At 38.7% G+C, this 20,325-nt stretch overlaps 1 protein-coding gene across 1 annotated transcript in view; it reads right to left on the bottom strand.

Moving 5' to 3' along the window:
• The window catches only part of LMBR1 (limb development membrane protein 1), a gene marked incomplete at its 3' end in the record, with an annotated part of 63,817 nt that overhangs the window by 31,724 nt on the left and 11,768 nt on the right, over positions 1-20,325 (bottom strand). The window contains exons 2-5 of the mRNA XM_084260407.1: positions 16,442-16,514; positions 13,868-13,907; positions 11,376-11,515; positions 5,137-5,240 (exon numbers count right to left, since the gene is read on the bottom strand). Coding sequence (XP_084116533.1) covers positions 5,137-5,240; positions 11,376-11,515; positions 13,868-13,907; positions 16,442-16,514 — 357 coding nt within the window. The remainder of the gene's footprint in view (positions 1-5,136; positions 5,241-11,375; positions 11,516-13,867; positions 13,908-16,441; positions 16,515-20,325) is intronic.

Genomic DNA, 20,325 nt, shown 5'->3' with positions numbered 1-20,325 from the left:
AACACTAAGCAGCACTTCCTTAATCACTCATTTCCAACAATTTATGGATGATCAGTGGCAAAAACGAGCAAAAATAATGAAAGCATGCAATGAAAGCTCATTGAGACAAACCGGCTTGGACTTCCTACTCATTTCTGTGTCTCTTTAAGATGGGGGTCTGATACAAATTAGCCACTGGGAAAAAAGTCATCTGGTCATAAAATACAGTACAGGGTCACTTTTATGTAAGTTTGCCAAAAGGGACATAAACCAGGACAATTTCAAACTGTGACACAGGATAGAAGTATATTAAAAAAATCTTTGTTCCTCCTCCATTGTGCTGTCATGTTGCTCAGCTTTATAGACATTCTGAGCACCAGCTCTGGCCTCTTCGCTTCCACCTGGTCTACCTAATTAATTAAGCAAGGAAGTTACCTCAAATTTTTGTACTATTTGTTTTTATTATCATGCACTTCTTTTGATGTTCCAGGAGTTAACCTCTTAATCCACAGACTGTGTGTGTTGTGTTCTGAACATTTTGGGATGTCTGGATAATTTGGATAATTGGTCAGGATGTTGCTGTCGCTCATGTTAAACTTTATGCCATGACTTCAAGTTCAAAGATCAGTATTAAGGTAAAATACTTCATAAACCCTTTTTAAAACTCGACACTCGTGATTATGCAATACCTAGTTATTCCAGTTTCTCACGGCGGTAAATTGCACTATTTGTATTTTCTTACAAGGAAATTACTCCTAAACATCTTTATCTTTGTCAACTTCAAACAAATACAAATTTCAGTTGAAGTTACATCAAGAGAAAGTGTATTCTAAGGTCAAGAAAAGGTATAGCAATTATCTCCTCAAAAGATGCTTGCCTCCTTCATGCAGCAGCACACACGTAATTTTCTGTGCAGTCTTGTATCACACACAGAAGCATTAGTGCTGTGAGCTACAGATGCTCAAGTGTAAAAACCACAATTTTCTGTTGAAGAGAATGCTAGGAAGTGAGGTTAATTCTGACATTATGAAGCCTGGTTGACACCTTTGTGCACTACAGAACGCGAGAAGGCCAGCGACAACTGAAAAGGTATCTAAACAAGAAATGCAGCTTTTTGCACAGACTCTACAAAGGAAGACAAGAATATCCAAAGATCTGAGCAAGTTTTTAATATCAACACAAGAGATTACAGTTACTTCAGGTACTCCAACAGCTCAGCTACTAGCACTGCCTAAGGTGTAGTATCACAATGAGCTCCAACTTCTTCAATAGCTTGAGAGACCCGATTCACCCGTGTATATGAAAACACATCTGTCTGCATAAATACACACATGGCACATAAACATATACAAGTTATACACCAGCACTATTATTTTTATCATTCTTTTTCTGATAACAGAAGTCTGCAATTGCCATTACATAGAAATAAACCGTAGCAAGGAAGAGCACTTAAGCTCTTTAAGAGGGTATGGTCTTAGGCCCTCAGGCCCAAAATGCCCTTTCTGAATTAACATTATGGTTGTAATTAAAAACTAGGCAGAGAATCAGTTTGATTTTCAGTACAGCACTGCATCCGTCCATGGTGAATGCCTAATTTCCTTATTTCTCTCCTCTGCACAATATGCAAGCCCTTGGTTGTTTTAAACTCTTGCCCTAGGGAATCAAAGAGTCTGTAAGAGGGGCCATGTGCCATTTAGAAATTATACTAGCAACCAAGAAAAAAAAAGCCATAGTAAATTGGAAGATGGCTAATCAAACCCATTCAGATTCATGAAACTTGAACAGTTAAGGGGGCAATACTTCCTTACCAGACCATAGAAAGAAGTTATATTATCTGTAGTATCATAGCCTGCAGAAAGTTCACATTACAGTAAATAGATAAAAATCAACTTTTTTAACACAATCTAAAATAAACATTCAAACAGATGGCTAAAATCTTTGGGGGTTAGGCCCATATGTGATAATGATTAAAATTACTGTCACAATTCAAGCTGAACAAAGAAATCCATTACAAACAAAATAAGAAATCCATTCCATTTCAGAACAGAACTTCTTCTAACCATTTGTATTCAGAACTTCTTCTATTAAAATCCAACAAGCAATTCTTACATGAACACCTTCAAATACATCTCTCAACTGTGCACAGCTCAAGTGACCAACTTATTCATTATAATAAAGGCAATTCTATGACAAATGCAAGATGAACTGCATAAAAGCTTCCACTAGAAGTTTCTTTTTATCCAAGTCTTAAACTGAGCATCTAGAACCAACTGCTTTCTCTATTCCTGGGATCCAACTCCCAACTGAAAGATTGAAGATTTCATATCCTGTGCCAAACCTCCTTATTGAATGCCCTTACATATACAGTAGATCACTCTTTTCTTAAATGCTACAAGTTTTGGTAAATGTATTAAATGTTCTTTTAAATTTAAATCAGTAAAATCAGATTTTGCCAGTTAACAGCAATAGCATTTGAATGATGTTTCTCTCTCTGGCCCATTAGTATGATGTGAAGAATGACAAAATATGACAATGAGAAAAAACTGAACTTGAACAATTATAATCGCAACCAAAATAATTTGCTAAAGACCAAGATAATTCAACAAGGTAATCACATTCTCAACATCTTCTCTGAAGAGTGATAAGCAATGTGCCAAAATCTAAGGAAAGTTAAAAAGGTGTAAAGTACCCTTCATGGATTCTAAAACTACAAAGTTTACATGCCATCCTGAGTTGAATTAAGGACCAGTTTTCCCAGATTCCGAACACCCTACGGTGTGATGTAATTCTTTAAAATATATATAGTCCTAACTGAAAGTAGAACAGTTTATGTGCAGAGTTTGATCAGAACAGCACTCCACTTGTCACCATCTTCCACCTGAACTTGGAGCCATTGACCACCACCCTCTGGATGTGCTCATCCAGCCAATTCCTTATACGCTGAACAGTTCACCCATCAAATCCATCTCTCCAACTTAGAGGGAAGGATCTTGTGGGGGACCGTGTCAGAAGCCTTGCAAAAATCCTGATAAATTACTTCAGTAGCTCTTCCCTTGTCTGCTGATGTGGTCACTCCATTGTAAGAAGTTACTAGATTAGTCAGGCAGGACTTGCCCCAAGTAAAGCCATGCTGGCTGTCTCAAATGACCTCCCTGCCCTCCATGTGTCTCTGCACAACTCTTAGGAGGATCTGTTCCATGATCTTCCCAGGCACAGAGGAGAGGCTGACAGTCAGTCACAGGGTCCTTTATCCTACCCTTTTTAAAAATGGCTGTGATGTTTCCTCTCTTCCAGTCACTACCAACTACACCTGACTGCCAAGACTTTTTGAATATCCTGGAAAATGGCTTGGCAACTACATTAGCCAATTCCTTCAGGACTCTGGGGTGCATCTCATCAGCTCTCATGAACTTCTGTACATCTACATCCATTTTGGATACTTTTAAATAGAGCAGCCAGGTAAAACAGACTTCAAATAAAGGCCTTGAGTACCTGTACTAGAAGTCACATGTGGCTTCTCAGCTGTACCAAAACCATCCAAGCAGTCAGACTAACAAATCACCACAAGACACACTCCTCACAATAGATGGGGTTTGATATTAAAATTTGACCTCATCTACCCCCATAAAGAAGTGAAATTGCTCCAAAGTGGTAACAACAATCTTTTTCCTCATGTCTCCTGACAATTATGTTTCTATCTCATCTAGAGTTACAAATGTTTGCAAGTATAAACATACAATGGTCAGCCTGTTTATCTTGAATGGGACTTACTGATAGCCAGTACCATAAGTTTAAAAGTTTTAATGTGACTATTCAAATTTTAGGTACAGCGTAAGTTTAATGTAGCTGAGATATATAATGCATCTGTTGTAGCCAGCAGAAATCTAAAGGTCAAGGGAACACACCAGTAGTACCACACATGGAACGTCAAGGGAGAACATCTTTGGGTTTGGGTAGGCTGTAGGAGACACCAACACCACTAAATGCAGTTAACTTATCTTGTTTAGAAGAAAAAAAAAAAGATATATAGTAGCTGTAGCTACATAAGAGTTAAAAGGAAAACTGCACGGCCTCCACCCAAAAACTGAAAAGACAAACCAAGTTGCTGTAAGATTTCTTCATCACCCCCCACGCCACGTTCCTGTGAACACAACCAGGAACTGAGCTTTCCTTCCCACCACAATCATCCCCTTGTTGATTTCTGTTGCACGTGATGCACCAACGAATGACCCCCTAGCCTTTCACATCCATCCTTAATGCACTTAATTTTCTTGATTTCAGACCACTTTTCCAGACTCTCTGCTTTCTAATAACTGCCATGCAAAGGATGGGGAATTCCCTCACGTGTAGCATCATTAAAAACAAAAGTGCAATTATCTGGATGATAAAGATTAACGAAAATGTGCTACAATTGGTCCCCAGGCAGTCACTGCTGTTTAACTTAATTGATATTTACAACTTGAAATTTCTTTTGCTGTGCCTCCCTTTATAGTAACTTTCCATTACATCTTTTTAGTTCACTTATAATTTATCTTACTGTTCAGAAACAATTTAGCCAAATTCCACACATTGCTGAAATATTCAGCCTCTCAATGTGAATAAATTCAACTTAATTGAATATTCGTAGGTATTCTCTACCCATTTAAGACAATTTTCTTAAGACATTATTGTTAACACTGACAACTCGAACTTTTTTTGGTATGGTTTTAATTTTAAAAATTCACAAGTTAAGCTTGTTTTCTCTGGGTCATCTCTTAATCACCCTTCAATCAGTAAGAAGCCTGTGTTTCTTTCCCTTGTTAGTTATTTCTTGTGTATTTACCAAGCTTCCTCTTTTAGCATCCCCAAAAAAATCACTCAATAAACCCCACAACTTGATTAAATTATTTCATTACTAAAACAAGACGAGTTAAGGAATTCTCTTTGTTTCAATATACATGGCTTTTCAAAGCCTTTTTTCCTTAAGGTCACTCACAGCCATACACTACATACTCACTTCACCTGCTTGTGCAAGAGTGCATCTCTGTACACAAACATTCATGTAAGCACACACATCCCAGCACCAAATCCAAATTTGCAATTTTAGCTGCATTAGAAACAAGGGCTGAAAATGGAATACATGCTGTAATTATTTTGTATTTGACAGTATTTTCCTACCTTTTTTAAGCCAGCAAATCCTTCTGATTCCAGGAAGAAAAAGGCAAAGGGCATCAACACAAACAAACATAAATTTGAAAAAAGAGAAGCAAGATTCCATAAACCTGTAACAAACAAGAAAAAGTGTACATTGTAAGTTTCTCAGCTTTACAAGTTAAAGATGTTACATTTTCCTCCCTTACATGTAACAATGCAGTATACTTATAAGCTTAATAGAAGCCAAGCTATTTACAGGTCATTGCTGAAAAAGACCTAGTTCTCTGCATAATGAACTCCAAATAAAAACTGGAAACCAACTGGAACAGCAGGAACTGTCTTGGAAGACAGACTGCAAATTCAGGTGGACTAATTCCACAATGTCTCACTCAAGGCACTTCAAATAAATTGTAAAAAGTATTTCACTACCACCACTGAATCTCAAAGTTCAGTTCTGTATACTCATTTCCTTCCATTTTTTTTTCCCCTCAAGAGAAACTGAAGACAAATCATGGATTTTAACCCCAGCAATATACAGGTGCCATCACCTCCAAATTAAAAGAAGATCCCACAGTAACAGGAACATTAGCCTTCCATGATGAGACGTTAGGATCAGTGGGCATGAGCAGAGCAGTGGATGTTGTTTGTCTCAACTTTAGTAAGACTTTCAACATCTCCCACAACCTCCTTAGACTAATTCATGAAGTAGGGGCTAGGTAACTGTAAGTAGACTGAAAATTGGCTGAGCTTCCAGGCTCAAAGCATTGTGACCAGCAGTACAAAGTCAGGCTGGAAGCCAGTCACCAGTAGTATACCCTAGGGCACCAATACTGGGTTTCACATCTTCGTTAATGACCTGGATGATGGGAGAGAATGGATCCTCAGCAAGTTTGCCAATGATACACAATAGGGAGCCTGTCATTCAGCTGAACCTCAACAGACTGGACAAATGGGTAGAGCACACACTGGGGACGAATCATCCCAAAAAAAGCCTTAGAGGTTCTGTTGAACACCAAGTCAAACACAAGCCAGCATTGTGCCCCTGCCACAGAGTTGCCAACAGCATCCTGGGCTGCATTAGGAGAACTGTTGCCAGCAGATCAAGGGAGATGATCTTCCTTCTCTGCTCAGCACTTGTGGTGCACATCTGGAGCACTGCATCCAGCTATGGACTCCTCTATACATAATAGACATGGCTATACTAGAGCAAGTCCAGCACAGGACCACAATGAGATGATTAATGAAATGGGGCATCTATCACACAAATAGAGGCTAAGGAAGCTGGAGCTGTCTGGCCTTGAGAAAAGAGGACTGGGGAAAGGAAAACAGTCAGGCTCTTCACTGCAGTATCCAGTGAGAAGAGGCAACGAGCACAAACTGAAAACAACAATAAAACCTCACTTAAATGCAAAAACAACAAAACACACTTCTCATACTGAGAGTGCAGTCAAACACTGCAACAGGCTGCCCAGAGAGATTTTGTAACCTCCATCCTTTGACATATTCAAAACAAGGGGGCACTGCCTTGAGCAGCCTAATGGATCCTGCTTAGAGCAAGGGGGGTCAGACTAGACGATTTCCAGAGGTCCCTTCCAACCTCAACCATTTCATGATCTAGGTGAAAAAAAATCAACAACTGACTAAAACCTGGACATCTGCAAGACACATGTGGCAACTGCAGGAAAGGAAAAGATTTAGAAAACAACCTGAAGTGGTAACTGATCTCTGTTAAGGGTATCTGCTCTATTAAGATCTGTTAAGTTGAGCACTTCCAGTTTCTGATGCATAAACGTGAACCACCATCATCCTATCAGGAGTTGTGCAGGTTGCAGTAGTTCTTTACAAAAGTAGAAGCTTACCTGCAATTCAGCATTAGCGTAGCTACAGTTTTAACAAGTGCCACATGTTCTGCATCCTGAAAACACAGCTTTTATTTTGCAGCAGAGAGAAGAGAGGCTTAGAGCCCCACCTTCCTCGAAACACACACACTTCCACAAGTCTACAGGACTATATTATATCACCTGAGATCCAAAAAAAGAACATCCCCCATAAGAAAATTTGAACAGCTCTGTTTATTTCTTCTCATGTACAGGCTTGTTCATCATCATCATGTTTGAAATTTCCATTTTGAAAAGAATATGGAAGGAAAGAGACATTTACTAAATGTCTGGGGAATTCATTACAGAGAAATCTCTGTATTTAGTTCCAAATGTAAACTAGTTTAAAAATGCTTTCCTTTTTCTTTAAATGAAATTAAATTTCAAAGAAATAAAAACAGGGTGGGAAGGAGGCGGCAGGGGGCCAAGAAATCTACTTCTTCAGCAAGTGGTAGTACCAGGGCACCAAGAACCAAAGTTACCCAAATAAACTACAGAAAACAAAACAAGAAAATTCCAAAAGATGCGTGAAATATAATACTCAATTGCTAAAGAAAACAGGCTGCCTAAAGGTGGCTAAACTCCAGTTAACAAAGAGGGGGATTTTTTCCTTTTGAATTGGCTTAGCCAGGAAGCTCCTGTTACCATTCAAGGAACATTCACACATAGCAACATCAGCAAGAATGTCATTAACAGCCCTAACTAGAGGTACATTAACTCAAGTAGTCTCTGCACCCTTTTTTTTCCTTTCCTCCTCCTCCCCACCCCCCCACCCCATATGAAGACACCAGTGTTAAAGTAGAAATACTACTACCTTGGAATAGGGGTCTTAGTGGGTTTTTCTCTAACTGAAGACAGCACATTCAGTTACCTGATGTAAAGCTGAATACCTGGTTGTCCTAATTGCAGTAGCTCTATTACATTGTACGTATACGTGTATAAAACAGCGCTTTGGAGCTGCACAGTATGCACAGAGCATCAAAGGGGAGCAGTGCACATCTAGGGCGATTTTGAAGAACTTACACCCAGAAGTTAACACTTTAGCAACTGATAGGAACCGTATTTACAGAATATTGAGCTACTGAGCTGCAACATAACTCAACGTTATGAGAAGTGCTGTACTGCTGTATACATTTATACATGTACACGTATATATTTTCCTGGAATTAAGGAATATATGGTAGGAGAAGGAGGCCTTGTATATTTTACCCTAATTTGATCGTTCAGAAATCAAATTAAAATAGACTTAGAAACTACTACACTGACTGCATCATAAAATTGCATGAGAGACTTGCAGATATTAACATGTTTAAGAGCTTTGAGACGTCTATTGGAATGTTTTAATTCGGGGTGGGGGTTTTTTTTTTGCATTTCTAGTGACCCAAGAATACTCCTATAAAGCAAGTTAATAAAACAGAAAAATTAAGTCTTTCCCTGGCAAACAGAGAGACCCCCAGCAATTCTTCTCCTTGCAGTTTCATTACGTTTTACCCCCACCTGGTGGCTGCATCCCCAGCAGCACAAGCGAACACCCAGCTGTCCAAGTATTTCTGGGTCCCGTTCAACACGCATTAGCTGAGTGTTTATCCTGGATCCAGGTATGGGCTTCCTGCCTAGTTTCAAAAATTAGAGGCAAATATTTTCTGTTTTTCTACGGGATACAACCAGTTCAACTCTCTACACTATGAAAACCTTTAATGTTACATTCAAGTACCTCAGACTGGATCTGTAATTGATAAATCTAACAAAACCAAAGTGCAGTAAAGCAAGGGGAATTTTCCCATCTGACAACATCTGCAGAGCAGCAAGCAACCCACACACCGAGACTATGTGAGACAGAGCGTTACGGAGATAGGAACGTTTCCTGAACTGCAGCGCTTGTGACAGCACTATCAGCTCTCCATCCTCGGCCAGGTATTTCATAGCCACCTTGAAAAAGGTATGGCCTTCCATGGAGCAGTTTGGCAGAGCAGGGCAGCGGTGCTGTGCAAGCCCAGTGAAGGCCACAAGAGGGAGCAGCTCCCCAAGGTAAGGTCTGGAACTCAACTACACTGGATTTTGTCAGGCTGCAGTAAACGAAGACCTTGCAAAAATGTGATGTTTCAGAAGTCTTCACACCAACTGAGGTAATTCTGGGCTTAGTTCACTCCTGTCTACCCCTGGCGTAAGCTCTGCAATACACAGTCAAACTTGGAAACACCAAGATGCTGAATTTACCTCTAGCCATTAGTAATGGATTTATGAAATATAAGTTATAGTGTGCCTGTATGAAGTGGTACTTCCAAAAGATTATCACATTAAAATCAGAATATGGTCACTGGGAAATTGAAAGGCCTTCCTATGTGGCAGCTACTTTTCCCAACAGATTTCTAACTAACCAACACCTTCTCAAGTACTGTAGCAAGTCTCTAGGTAAACATTTCTGCACTGGCTATTATACAATTTTCACTCCCTGCAATTCTTTATCATAGTTAATTGACACAGAAGGAAGGATTATATTTTAATGCCTGGGAGTAAAGAACATAAATCTGTCTGAGCAGCTAAATCTGTGTGAAAAATGAGAATTAGCTGGGGGTTTTTTCCTTCCAAGAGACATACCAAATTAATAAACCCCCACGACATGTGACAAAACAGATCACAGAACAACTCAACTATAAAGAAACTCTGAAGTCATGTAGTCTGATCTGCTGCTTAACACAGCTAAACTGCAGGTGCTATCAGGTTGCTCAGGGCTTTAGCCAGTTGAGTTTTGGAAAACTTCCAAGGATTTAGATCTCCTGGTTTCTCTGGAGAACTTTTTCCAGCATTCAACTATCCCCACTGGCAAGAACTGTTGCTGGATGCCCTGCAAATACTGCTTCTGGCTTCCCACTGCACGTCCCAGTGGAGAAACTGGCTCTATGCAAACCCCTCACCAATTACAAATCCAGCAGGGCTTTCCGAATTCCACACCAGGACATTAACCCAGGTGATATTTCTGCAGCCCTCCTGGTCATTTCATCCCTACTTCTGCTTTCCACACATTCCCTTTCTTTGGTGTGAGGCTGAGATAAATCCCCATTAAGCCACAAACTGCTATGATACCTGCTCATTTTCTTGCACAGTGAGGTCCATGTTACCACGCCTGAAGGGTATCCTTCAGAGTGAGCATCTCTCCCAGCTCCCTTTGCCTTCAGAGCATTCTCCAGGAAATGCGTATGTGGGACCTTACTGAAGAGGACAAAGTCTACTCTCAAAATCTAGTGTCTTTACACTACTGTTTTCCTTCCTCACTTTTCTCAGGTTCTAAACTATTCTGTTACCACAGTTAGAGTCATCATTGGCTGCCACACCTACTGTCAGCTTCTCTTTATTCAAGGGTTTTAAAAACCCTCAACTGGTTTCAGAAAGAAAGCAGACAATTACTTCCTGTCATTACCTATCCACATCTGATTTGTTATAAAAAAAAACCCCACCACTACCACAGATCTGGAATTCACGAACTTGCTATCATGAATTAGGCATTTAGTGAAAAGAGTCCATTTTTCAGAGAAAAACCTTCCAAAGCCCTATTACTATCTCTTCACCAGAAGAGAAAAAAAGCAGTTAGCTTACAAATTATTTCTTTCAGTTTAAATCCATTGTTTCACATAATGAAGGTACCATATTCGTTCTCTAGCCAAATCTACTAAAGAAAGTCCTGTTTCCAACAGTTATTTTCTTCAGACATTGAAGTGTCCAATTTTTTTTTCAATTAATAGTATCCATTAGACAAGTCATAGCCATAAGCATGTTAAACAATATTGGAAAGCATGCAAAACTCACTCTGCCTGACATCAAGGCACTGTCACTACAGGTACAAGTAATATTCTTCCCTTACACCTTGTTTTCCTTGAAACAGTTCATCTTCATCGTGCCTCTAACACACTTGGTAACATATTCTAGAGTTTCCCTTGTTTACAAATAAATCACTAACAACTGAATTTAACCCTCTAACCCCAACTGTTCATAGCTAGCAAGCTTCTTAAAACATTTTTATTTTGAGAACAATCTTGTATGCATCATCATAAACGGACAGGCTTATGAATCTTGTGTTAACACACGAGGAAGAAGTTTGCACAGTGTGTTTTTGAGTTAGCTTCTAATGGTTCTTATTCTACATTAATATTCAAAGCAGTGAATATGGTTTAATTCCATCAAGTCTGCATAATTAAAGCCACCCCAACAGAACAGTTAAGACAGACTTTTGCAATGCATCACAAAGCAACAAAACCAACTACCCAAAAGCATACTAACAATTCAATTGGCATCTGAAATGAAAATGGAGTTATTAGTTTGAAAATAAGAACATATCTGTGCACATATAATGAAGACATCCATTTTAATTACATTACACTGAGTACTAACCATGAATTAGTGAGCCATTTAACCACTGAATATAGTAGTTTTGTGGAAAAGAAAGCAGGATCTCATTGCTGATTATTGAGAAAGGTAGAAGCAGGACTGCACCAGCTGAAACTGCTAGAGTGAAGGTGCTCAAGAACAGCCTGAAATTTAAAGAGATGTACCACTGTTACCACCAACATGCTCTGAACAGGGGGGAAAAAAGTAGTTAGCCTACCTATTAATCAGTGTCTAAAGGCAACCTATTGTTACACTGTAGAGAGGCAAAAGGAACTGCAATTTCCACAGTATTTCCCTTCCAAAAAGCGAATTTCAAATACCAAGCAGTTTACAGAATCCAGTAAAAATAATTCATTTTTATCTCAACTACCACAATTATTCTCTTGGGACGTGCATGCATTCAATTCCAAAGTCATACACAGGATAAACTGCTGGGAGTTTATGGAATATCTTTTCCTAAGTCTCCTATTTTAGTTTGCATTTCCTGCATACATATTCAGAATATAAAAAAAAAACATTTCTACATTCTTACTAAAATTTTTTAAAGTAGACCAAACTATTATTGTGTAAAGTAAATACAATTAAACATAAACAAATATTTTAACATCAAGCCTAGGGGGTTCTGATACCTATAAAGTCAACACAGATAAGTTGCCAGAATTGTTTAAGATATTTGAGCTTACTTCTCTTTAGATGCCAAATACAAGTTATATCAAATGCCACCTTGTGGCATTAAAAAGAACTGTGTTCAAAAAAAACTGACCAACAAAAACATTCTTACAGAACTAATCCAATGATAGAATCAAATTAGAAGTAATCTCCAAAACTGCATGACAAAAAAAAAGATTAACTTCATTAGATCACCCCTGTAACAGGAATGTCAGGAAGTTGCTTATACAGATCTTACTTCTTCTTAATGGTTTACAAATCTATTTTTTCATTTACACAATATTTAATTCACAGGAGAAAGTCTGGGTGACATTTTATTTTTAAAATATTCTTATATGCTTTTGTTGTCAGTTTGAGATAAACATCTTTAAATAAAAGAAACTAAGTATTCTAAGTCAGAATTGTGAAGCTTTACACACCACAAGCTTTCAAGGTGCTACAGCCCCCACATACCTCTAAGTCTGGAAAATTATGCCATACAAAGAAACATCAATCTGTATATTTTTGACAGGTATTGCTTTTTTGAAAATAATATGCACACTTAAGGAACAGGAAAGCTTAGGCTGAAAGAACAAACATTCTGGATCTAGCACAACACTTTCAATGAAAGGCTATTACTCTGATGGAAGTGCTAATCTTGTCTTACACAGTTTTTGCGTGAAGAACACAGTATTTACAATTAATACTCACTGAACTTTAAAACTAAACTAGAAACTAGATGCAGGGAGCTAACAAGTCAAATTTTACTCTTTGAACACTGAAAAATTGAGAACCAGACTAAGACCACAGCTGCTATGAAAAAGTCATTCAATCCAAAAAAGCCTTCACTGTAGTCTTAAAGGCATGAGAGATGCTCTCTACTTGAGGGCAAAGAGCTTCATAGTATTTAAGGGCATCTGTTTTTCTCTTGATGTGAATTAGACCTTGTGGCAAATAAGTGTTTGAAATTTTAAAAAAATATTGGTACCAGACACTACTGGGAGAAGTGCACTTAGGATTTACATCATCTTGTACATCATTCAAGCTTGCCACAAATCCACAACTGAAAACGGACGTTTTGCAATGTACTCGGCACCTTCCCAGGGTACAAGATAAATCAATAAAAAACTCAATGAGCTCTCCTTCCAAGCAGATGACAGTACCACCACAGAAGAGCTAAGAACACTGTAGTAAGTAAGTAGCAAGTCCACATAGTTTAGCAAATCACATAACTCAGAGGGCAGCAACAGCTCACAGATGTTCTGCAAATCTTCAGACATATTTAAATAAGAGAGTAACATCTAACTTTGCAAAGGAACAGGAAGAAGAGAGAGTTGCTGACAGACCAGAAGGTCTGGTAAGTGTTTCTCTTCCATTTGTTATTCTTTTTCAAGCTTTTTTAAAGTGATCAAATACAGATGTCTACTTCAGGGTGAGCTAACTTTCTTTCCAGGATCCCCTGCCTCCCTTGACAGGGCTTCCTTCAGCAGCAGTGGGAACTGAAACACCCACCTCCCATATAAACATTCTAGAGTCCTAAACTGAGGTGCAGGTGTTGCAATGAATCCACTTCTTGCATCAAGTCTTCGTGCAATTGTCTGGCCACCTTCATGCCTACCAGGAAAAGCCACACATGAAAACAGCCCTAGACCAAACTGCCTTGACTCCTGTCATGCCTTTCATAACACAAAGTGCTACTCCATCAAGTCTTTTTCCTCTGGCCTCCAGCAATTTACTTGCTGTCACATTTGAAATGGACTGAGATTCCCTTGGAAGCATACAGAATTCCTATTATAGCAGTAGAGTCAAGAAAAAGTGTTCTGCAAAAGAAAGAGAGCTATACATACGATATTCTGTTAACGATGGCATCTTCATCCTCTTGCTCATCTGCAAATTAAATTACAGCAGGTTACAGTCAATACTTAGTCATTTTTCCTCAGGCTAAAATGTATATACATAGGAATCATTTTAATTTAACAATTAAAGTTTATAACTCCTAAAACAACTTATTAGCATCAATATTTTAACGTTGTCATCAAAAATGCTCTTTTGGTTTTTTTGCTAGTCTTAAAGTCTTTTCAGTCAATATAACTCTGAAAGTATTTGACTTTATTTAAATATACAGATCAAAATTTCTTGGAAACCTCTTCCAAAGGGCTCTACAGCCAACAAGCTTTCAGATGACTGCTACCACAACTGCTGCTGGGAACTGTCCCTACAGCCCTCCCAAACTATGGAGAGTAGGCCAGGTACAAGCAAGTCTCAGGGTCCACACTAATTACTACTGCAAATTCCTTAATGAAAACAAAGGACATACTTAGGGATTTTAAACAAGAAAGCAGACTCAGAACAGTAACAATGGGCACACAGTTGCTTCCCCTTTCTCATTCCTGCCCCCCCCCCCCCCCCCAGGGATCTGGGGGGAGAGGAAAGGAGAGGAATAATTGCCCTTGTTTGTTTCAGATTTAATATATCATGGCTCACTTCCCTTCTGGTATTTCACATTTTAAACCATTTTTGTTCATTTAATCTTCAATTAATATTCCAAATCTGAAATACCATTAACATTTAACTCTGAGGTCAATCACTAATATAGTCTTCATTTATTTTTTATATCCCTCTATCCACAGAGGTATACATTTCTACATTTGGAATAAGAAAGCCAACTCTAACGTTAAGTCTCACGAGTTTTCCATGAAAGGTAACTCAAATTTATTTTAAGCAGCCAAGACTAAACCCAAATTCTTAAGCATCTCACCCACACTTGAAATAAACACGAAGCCCCTAGCATGCTGTTTTGCAATTCTGTGAAAGTACCTCAGGTCACTTGTTTATGGGGTTTTTTTGAAGGGAATCTTATGATGTTTTGAGAGGCTAAGTCAAGGTCTCTTATGAATCATTTTGGCTAAAGAGCTTGTTGTAGAAACAGTGAACTATTTGTCCTGAAAGAATTCCAGAAGTGCTAACTCTTCAAGCATGTTTCATCAGGAAGAGCCCAGCTACTAAATTTGCCTAACTAAATGTTCACAAAGTTTTCACAAAGTCAGGACAGCTGTAGAGCAGCTCTTCTCACTAGCTGGAGAGATCAACTGCCAAAAAGGTAATTAGGAGTGTCTTTACATAGCATTTGCCAAAACAGTTTCCTCTCCCTGTTCTTCTGTATCTCCAAGTGGTAGCAGCTTTGTAGTATCCAAACTACACATGAAGATCAGAAGGTGGTATCCACCCTATTCATTTAGCTGCACTCTATGTTTAAAGCAGTGCACTTCTAAAAACGATATAAAAATTTCTTGTAGATGATTTTGTGATCATGACTCCATCTACAACAGCAGTTCTATCATAACACAGGTCACCTATAGCTCAGTAAAGTTTCCATCACAGTTCAAACTGCCAAGATCATCATGAATAAGAATGCTTCTATGGCATGACTCTCTATTTATTACCAAGCACCAAAGTCCTAGGGAAGCTGTCAAGAGTCAAGTTTCTGCCATTTTTATACAGATTTTTACTCTATTTGCTTTTAGAAGAAATACAGAAGAAAATGACAGGGGTCCCTACAGACCAGACTCAGCCAGAGTTTCTAAAGGAAAAACAGGATTCTCAAGGAATCAGACTTCAGCGGTGGAAGGAGCAGGTTAAGAACCCTAAAAGAACTGTATCTGACTGGACGTTGTATTGAGGGACATGGTTTAGTGGGAGCTAGTAGTAATAGGTGAATGGTTGGACTGGATGATCTTTTAGGTCTTTTCCAACCTTGATAATTCTGTGATTCTGTGATTCTGTGAAAGTGGGATTTTTTGAAGAAATCTGCCACTTCCTTTCTGTGGCGAACTGTTATACCAGCTAAAGCTTTGAACTTTATTTTGGTGCTAGAACACAGCCTGGAAATACTTCTTCTGGAAAAGCTGACATGAAAGCAGAAAAACAGAATCTAAAGGCAAGGGAGACAGAAGCATCTACTGAAACACTGCCCTTTCTTCCCTCTCAAAACAGTTTAAATGGCAATAGAGTCATAACAGAACAACTGACTGCAGCTATCCACAGCACCTCTGTGGCCACCCATTCTCACTCAGTTGCAGAGTGCGCTCCCTGATGCCCTTCTGAGGTTCTTTAGTGCACCCCCTCCCTTGGCTAGTGGTATCAAAAGGGATGCTGAGAGGCCTGAGAAGTGCCAGAATTCATACAAGGGAAAGGATTTTAAAAAAAGAAAAGAATCAAGGTTCAAGGGAAAAGGGAGCAAACAGAGGGCAAGGTGGCAGCATATACAATCAGATCAGTCAAGTCTGCTATACACTTGCAGCCAGAGAAACTTTTGATCAGAGATCAAGCTCTTCCTATGTCCTTGCAGAGGCAGACAGAAAAAGAATCACCCTTTCATTTGAAACACACAATTAGAGTACATTAAAAAAAGTTTGGCTCACCTGCTTTCCTTTTGTATCTTGTGATTATGAAGTAGGAAACTATGTAGAGAACAGCAAATAGGAGAAAACAGATCTGGAAAAGAAAAACCATTGCACTTACATTGTGAAAATTGCCTAGATGACAATAATAATAAACAGAAAATCCAGTATCAACAAGGTAAAACCAAATCCAGATCAACGAAAGTGTATCCTACATAAATGTGAACACTGTTTTTAATGTTTGTATCTTATTAATAGAAAGGTAAACCAGTAAGAATAGTTTAATTACAGTAACAGGTATTGGATCGATTATACGGCCAGCAAATTTTACTCTGAAATGACAAAAGCAGCCTCACATACAGTGCAATTCATTGTTTGGGGGAAGGGTAGGTGGGTTGTTTCAAGTTTGAACCCATTTGAGTTGTGAAAGGGATGCAAAGTGTGGCAAATATAACCTAAGATAATCATATTTTATATGACAGGGTCTTGAAAATCTATTTTGGAGTAAGTTATCAACATACATGGAAAGAAGTAAGCAGTTATGTTTACTATTTCCATCACACCTTGAACCAAAGGAATTCTAGGTGACTACACACCAGACAGTCTGCCTACAGTGGATACTCAAGCACGAGCTGGTCAAACACGTCTGCTTTACAATCAGAAGCCAAAGGCACAACTCCCCTCCTCACGAGGTACGCAGCTTATTTAGGTCATATCTACCTTGAGCCCAGCATGACTTACAACACATTGTTTCTAAGGTTTATTGTTAGAATTTCAACACAGATAGAGCAGATGAAAATACCTACAAGTATGTTGCAAATCTTGGGGGCAATTAATCAAACAAGACAGTTTAAACCCTCCAAGCTTTTGTGGGAAACAAAAAGAAAACACACTACATTTTATTTATCCGTGGATGAGGGAGGCATCAGCAGCTCCACACTGCTTCCTTAATCTTGTTTGCTGACACCTACTAAAAATGTGAGACTGTCAGAAAGGAAACAAGGAGGATGCCTGCTGATCTGTAATGCTGCAGCCCTTCTCCACCAGTACCTGAGCAGTCCCAGTGAACAGCGCTGCATGTCGATACCGGACTGTGCTGTGCACTGGCTCACAGGACATAGACTCCCTGCACATCACAGCCTGAGGAGCTACTTCAGGACACTGTTAAGATTCTTTTGCTTGTGCACAACAGTAGTAGCCACCTAGCAAGTCTTAACATACAACTGTTCAACAACTGAATCCAGCAAAACTGTGTCAGTTTTTAATAGGAAAGGGAGTTTGCATTATTACCTGTACAAGGAGGCTTGGGGGTTTTGCTGTTTTGGCTTTTTATTTGCCCCTGCAGTTCATTATTTTAGCACCCTGAGGGTGTTCTACTTCAGTCTGAGCTTGAACTTCCTTCTTGTCTGAAATTGCAAAATTACTTCACTGGACAGTGGCTGATCTATTTCCTTACTCAAACATTTAAAGATTTGTTGCCTGTAAGGACACACAGTCTTAAAAATCGAAAGCAGAAAAGCTGTCCAAAGTGAAAGGAGAAAGCGAAAGCAAGGGTAGCGACCGTATTCCTTCAAACTTTACATCTGAAGAAGCATATTAGACCCAAATCAGCAGAATCATGGGGGGAAAGGACATATCATTCAATCAGGAAAGACAGGCTTTGAGAAAACCTAACAAAAATAAACAAGGAAGGTTGGTTGTGTAGCACAACGTTTTAGACAAAAAAACCCCAACAAAGCACAGCCAAGTGTCCAAGCATGACACCTGGGTGCCTGCAAACTGTCCTGAGGAGGTCCCTCAGAAGTATTGCTGTGCCATAAGTCTGGAAGTGGCAGCTGAGATCATTCTCTGTGCAGGCAACACACCACAGTGACACCTGAAATACAGATGCTGAAAATTACACTTCATAACTAGATCTCTGAATTCAAGCATTTAATCTGAAGAGTTCACCACTCCAACTTTCCAAAGGATGTTTCCAAGAGGAGAGGGGTTTGATAAAGAACATAGCCCTTCAAATATATAATTTTGTTAAGAAATAATTTTATTAAAGCTTAATAAAAATTGCAGTATATTTTCAAATTGGAAAGAACAAAAGAAACTGAGAGCAGCCTTGGGTTTTCAGAGCACTATGACACAACTTGTCTTGTCAGTATCAGAAAACACAACGCCAGTGCTGAAAAAGAGTCCTCTCTAGGTTTCCAGTTCCTCTGGAAACTAGACCAAGGCTACAGATAGACACACCTAATTTTCAAAAATGGATGACTAAAATTAGTTATGACATATACAGGGTCAGTAAAATTCTTTAAAAATCTGTCAGACCCAAATAACACTGCCCCTGAGTAAAAAAAAAAAAAAATAGAGTTAACTAAGAGAAAACAAAAAATTAGCTTCAGACAAGAACAGAAATTACTATAATCTTGTTTGTAGCTTCAAATAAAGGAGACTACCTTTATTTTATCTGCATTAACAAGGTTACAATGAGAATGTGGGTCTGTACTTGTAATGTATCACTGAGATAACTGAGGTATTTTGAGCTGTCCAGTAACACAAACTGTTGTGTTTCTAGTTTTAGATGACAGCTACTTCACAACTCAGCAGTAAGACGTAACTGTATATCTTGGTGTAATCATCTCTCTATTCCTGTTAGAATTGAGAACAATTTTGGAAAGATTTGAAAAAGTTGTTTATTACTGACAATTCACATAATTTACAAGTGATTAGCAAGAAGATAAATAAGTAAATGCTAATCAGTGAAAGCTTTAGGATCTTAACAAATGAGAATTCATAAATTAAAAGCCTTCCATACTAACCAAAAGAAGTCAATAAGCAAGCTTAGAATTTTTTTCAGTCTCAATCTATAGTTAGCAAAATCTATGATCCTGAAGAGTTTCTAACCACACAATCTGAACAGCTTTCTAAAGGGAGTTGCTAAAGCTATCATCCTAACTATTTTTAGAGTGGAGCTCAGTTAAACTGGGGAGAAGGAATGTGTTGTTTGTGATAACTGAAGAATAGACTCCACTGTCCTGTCACACTGCAATCCTGGGATCATACTCCTCATACTACTCTTTGTTAAAGAATATTTTTCTACTAAAAAAACCAAAACAAAGGAAAAAAACCAACCCCACAGTCCTTGTTTGCATTTGTTCTAGCTTCAGTTCATACTTCTCAGTTACTGGCTCAGTACTCCAGGTAAGGTCTAATGGCTATATGTAACAGCTCTAAGACCTCCCCTCTCTACTGAAAACACTTCAGCACACTCACCCAAGATTCACACCAGTAACTTAGCATTATCCTCCGGTCACTGAATCCCTCCACAGTGCCCTCCCCTATTGCTTCCAGCAGAGCAGCTCTCAAGTTACCCTAAAACTATGTTTTAACTGTTAGAGATCATCACTATGGTTTTTTTTTTTCTTTTTTCCCCCTTTTAAAAACCACACCTTAACTTCATATTACATCTACTATTTTAGGGTAATCAATTCTTTTCTGCACTTTGGTCTAACGCTTATCTCCTAAATAATTAGTTTTGTGCTCACAGAATGTTTTACTTTATTTTCACTTAAGTTGATTAAGATTGTTCTTTAATACTGATGCCTGAGGAAACTGAATAGTAGATTCCATCCGCCCCACCCCCCCCCCCCCCCCGCCCCGAAAAAATGCAAACCCAACTGTCATATACACTTACAGCCAGTTTCTTACTCATTTTACAGCTCAAATTAGGATCAGTATGCCTCAGTAAAAGAAATCTTTCAATACATTTCTTGGATGCAGCTCTTGGCATATGCAAAAGAAGCCCTCTACCAACAGTCATGTGGCTTCAGAAAATACAGTTCTTAGCAGTTACTAATTCTACTTCCTTCAAGAATCCTTAGAAGAGAGCAAATGCACATATACATATGTTCACA

This window comes from Gallinula chloropus (genome assembly GCF_964237585.1).
Source record: "Gallinula chloropus genome assembly, chromosome: 2".
NCBI lineage: Eukaryota > Metazoa > Chordata > Aves > Gruiformes > Rallidae > Gallinula > Gallinula chloropus.
This window is presented reverse-complemented; position numbering and strand designations above follow the sequence as displayed.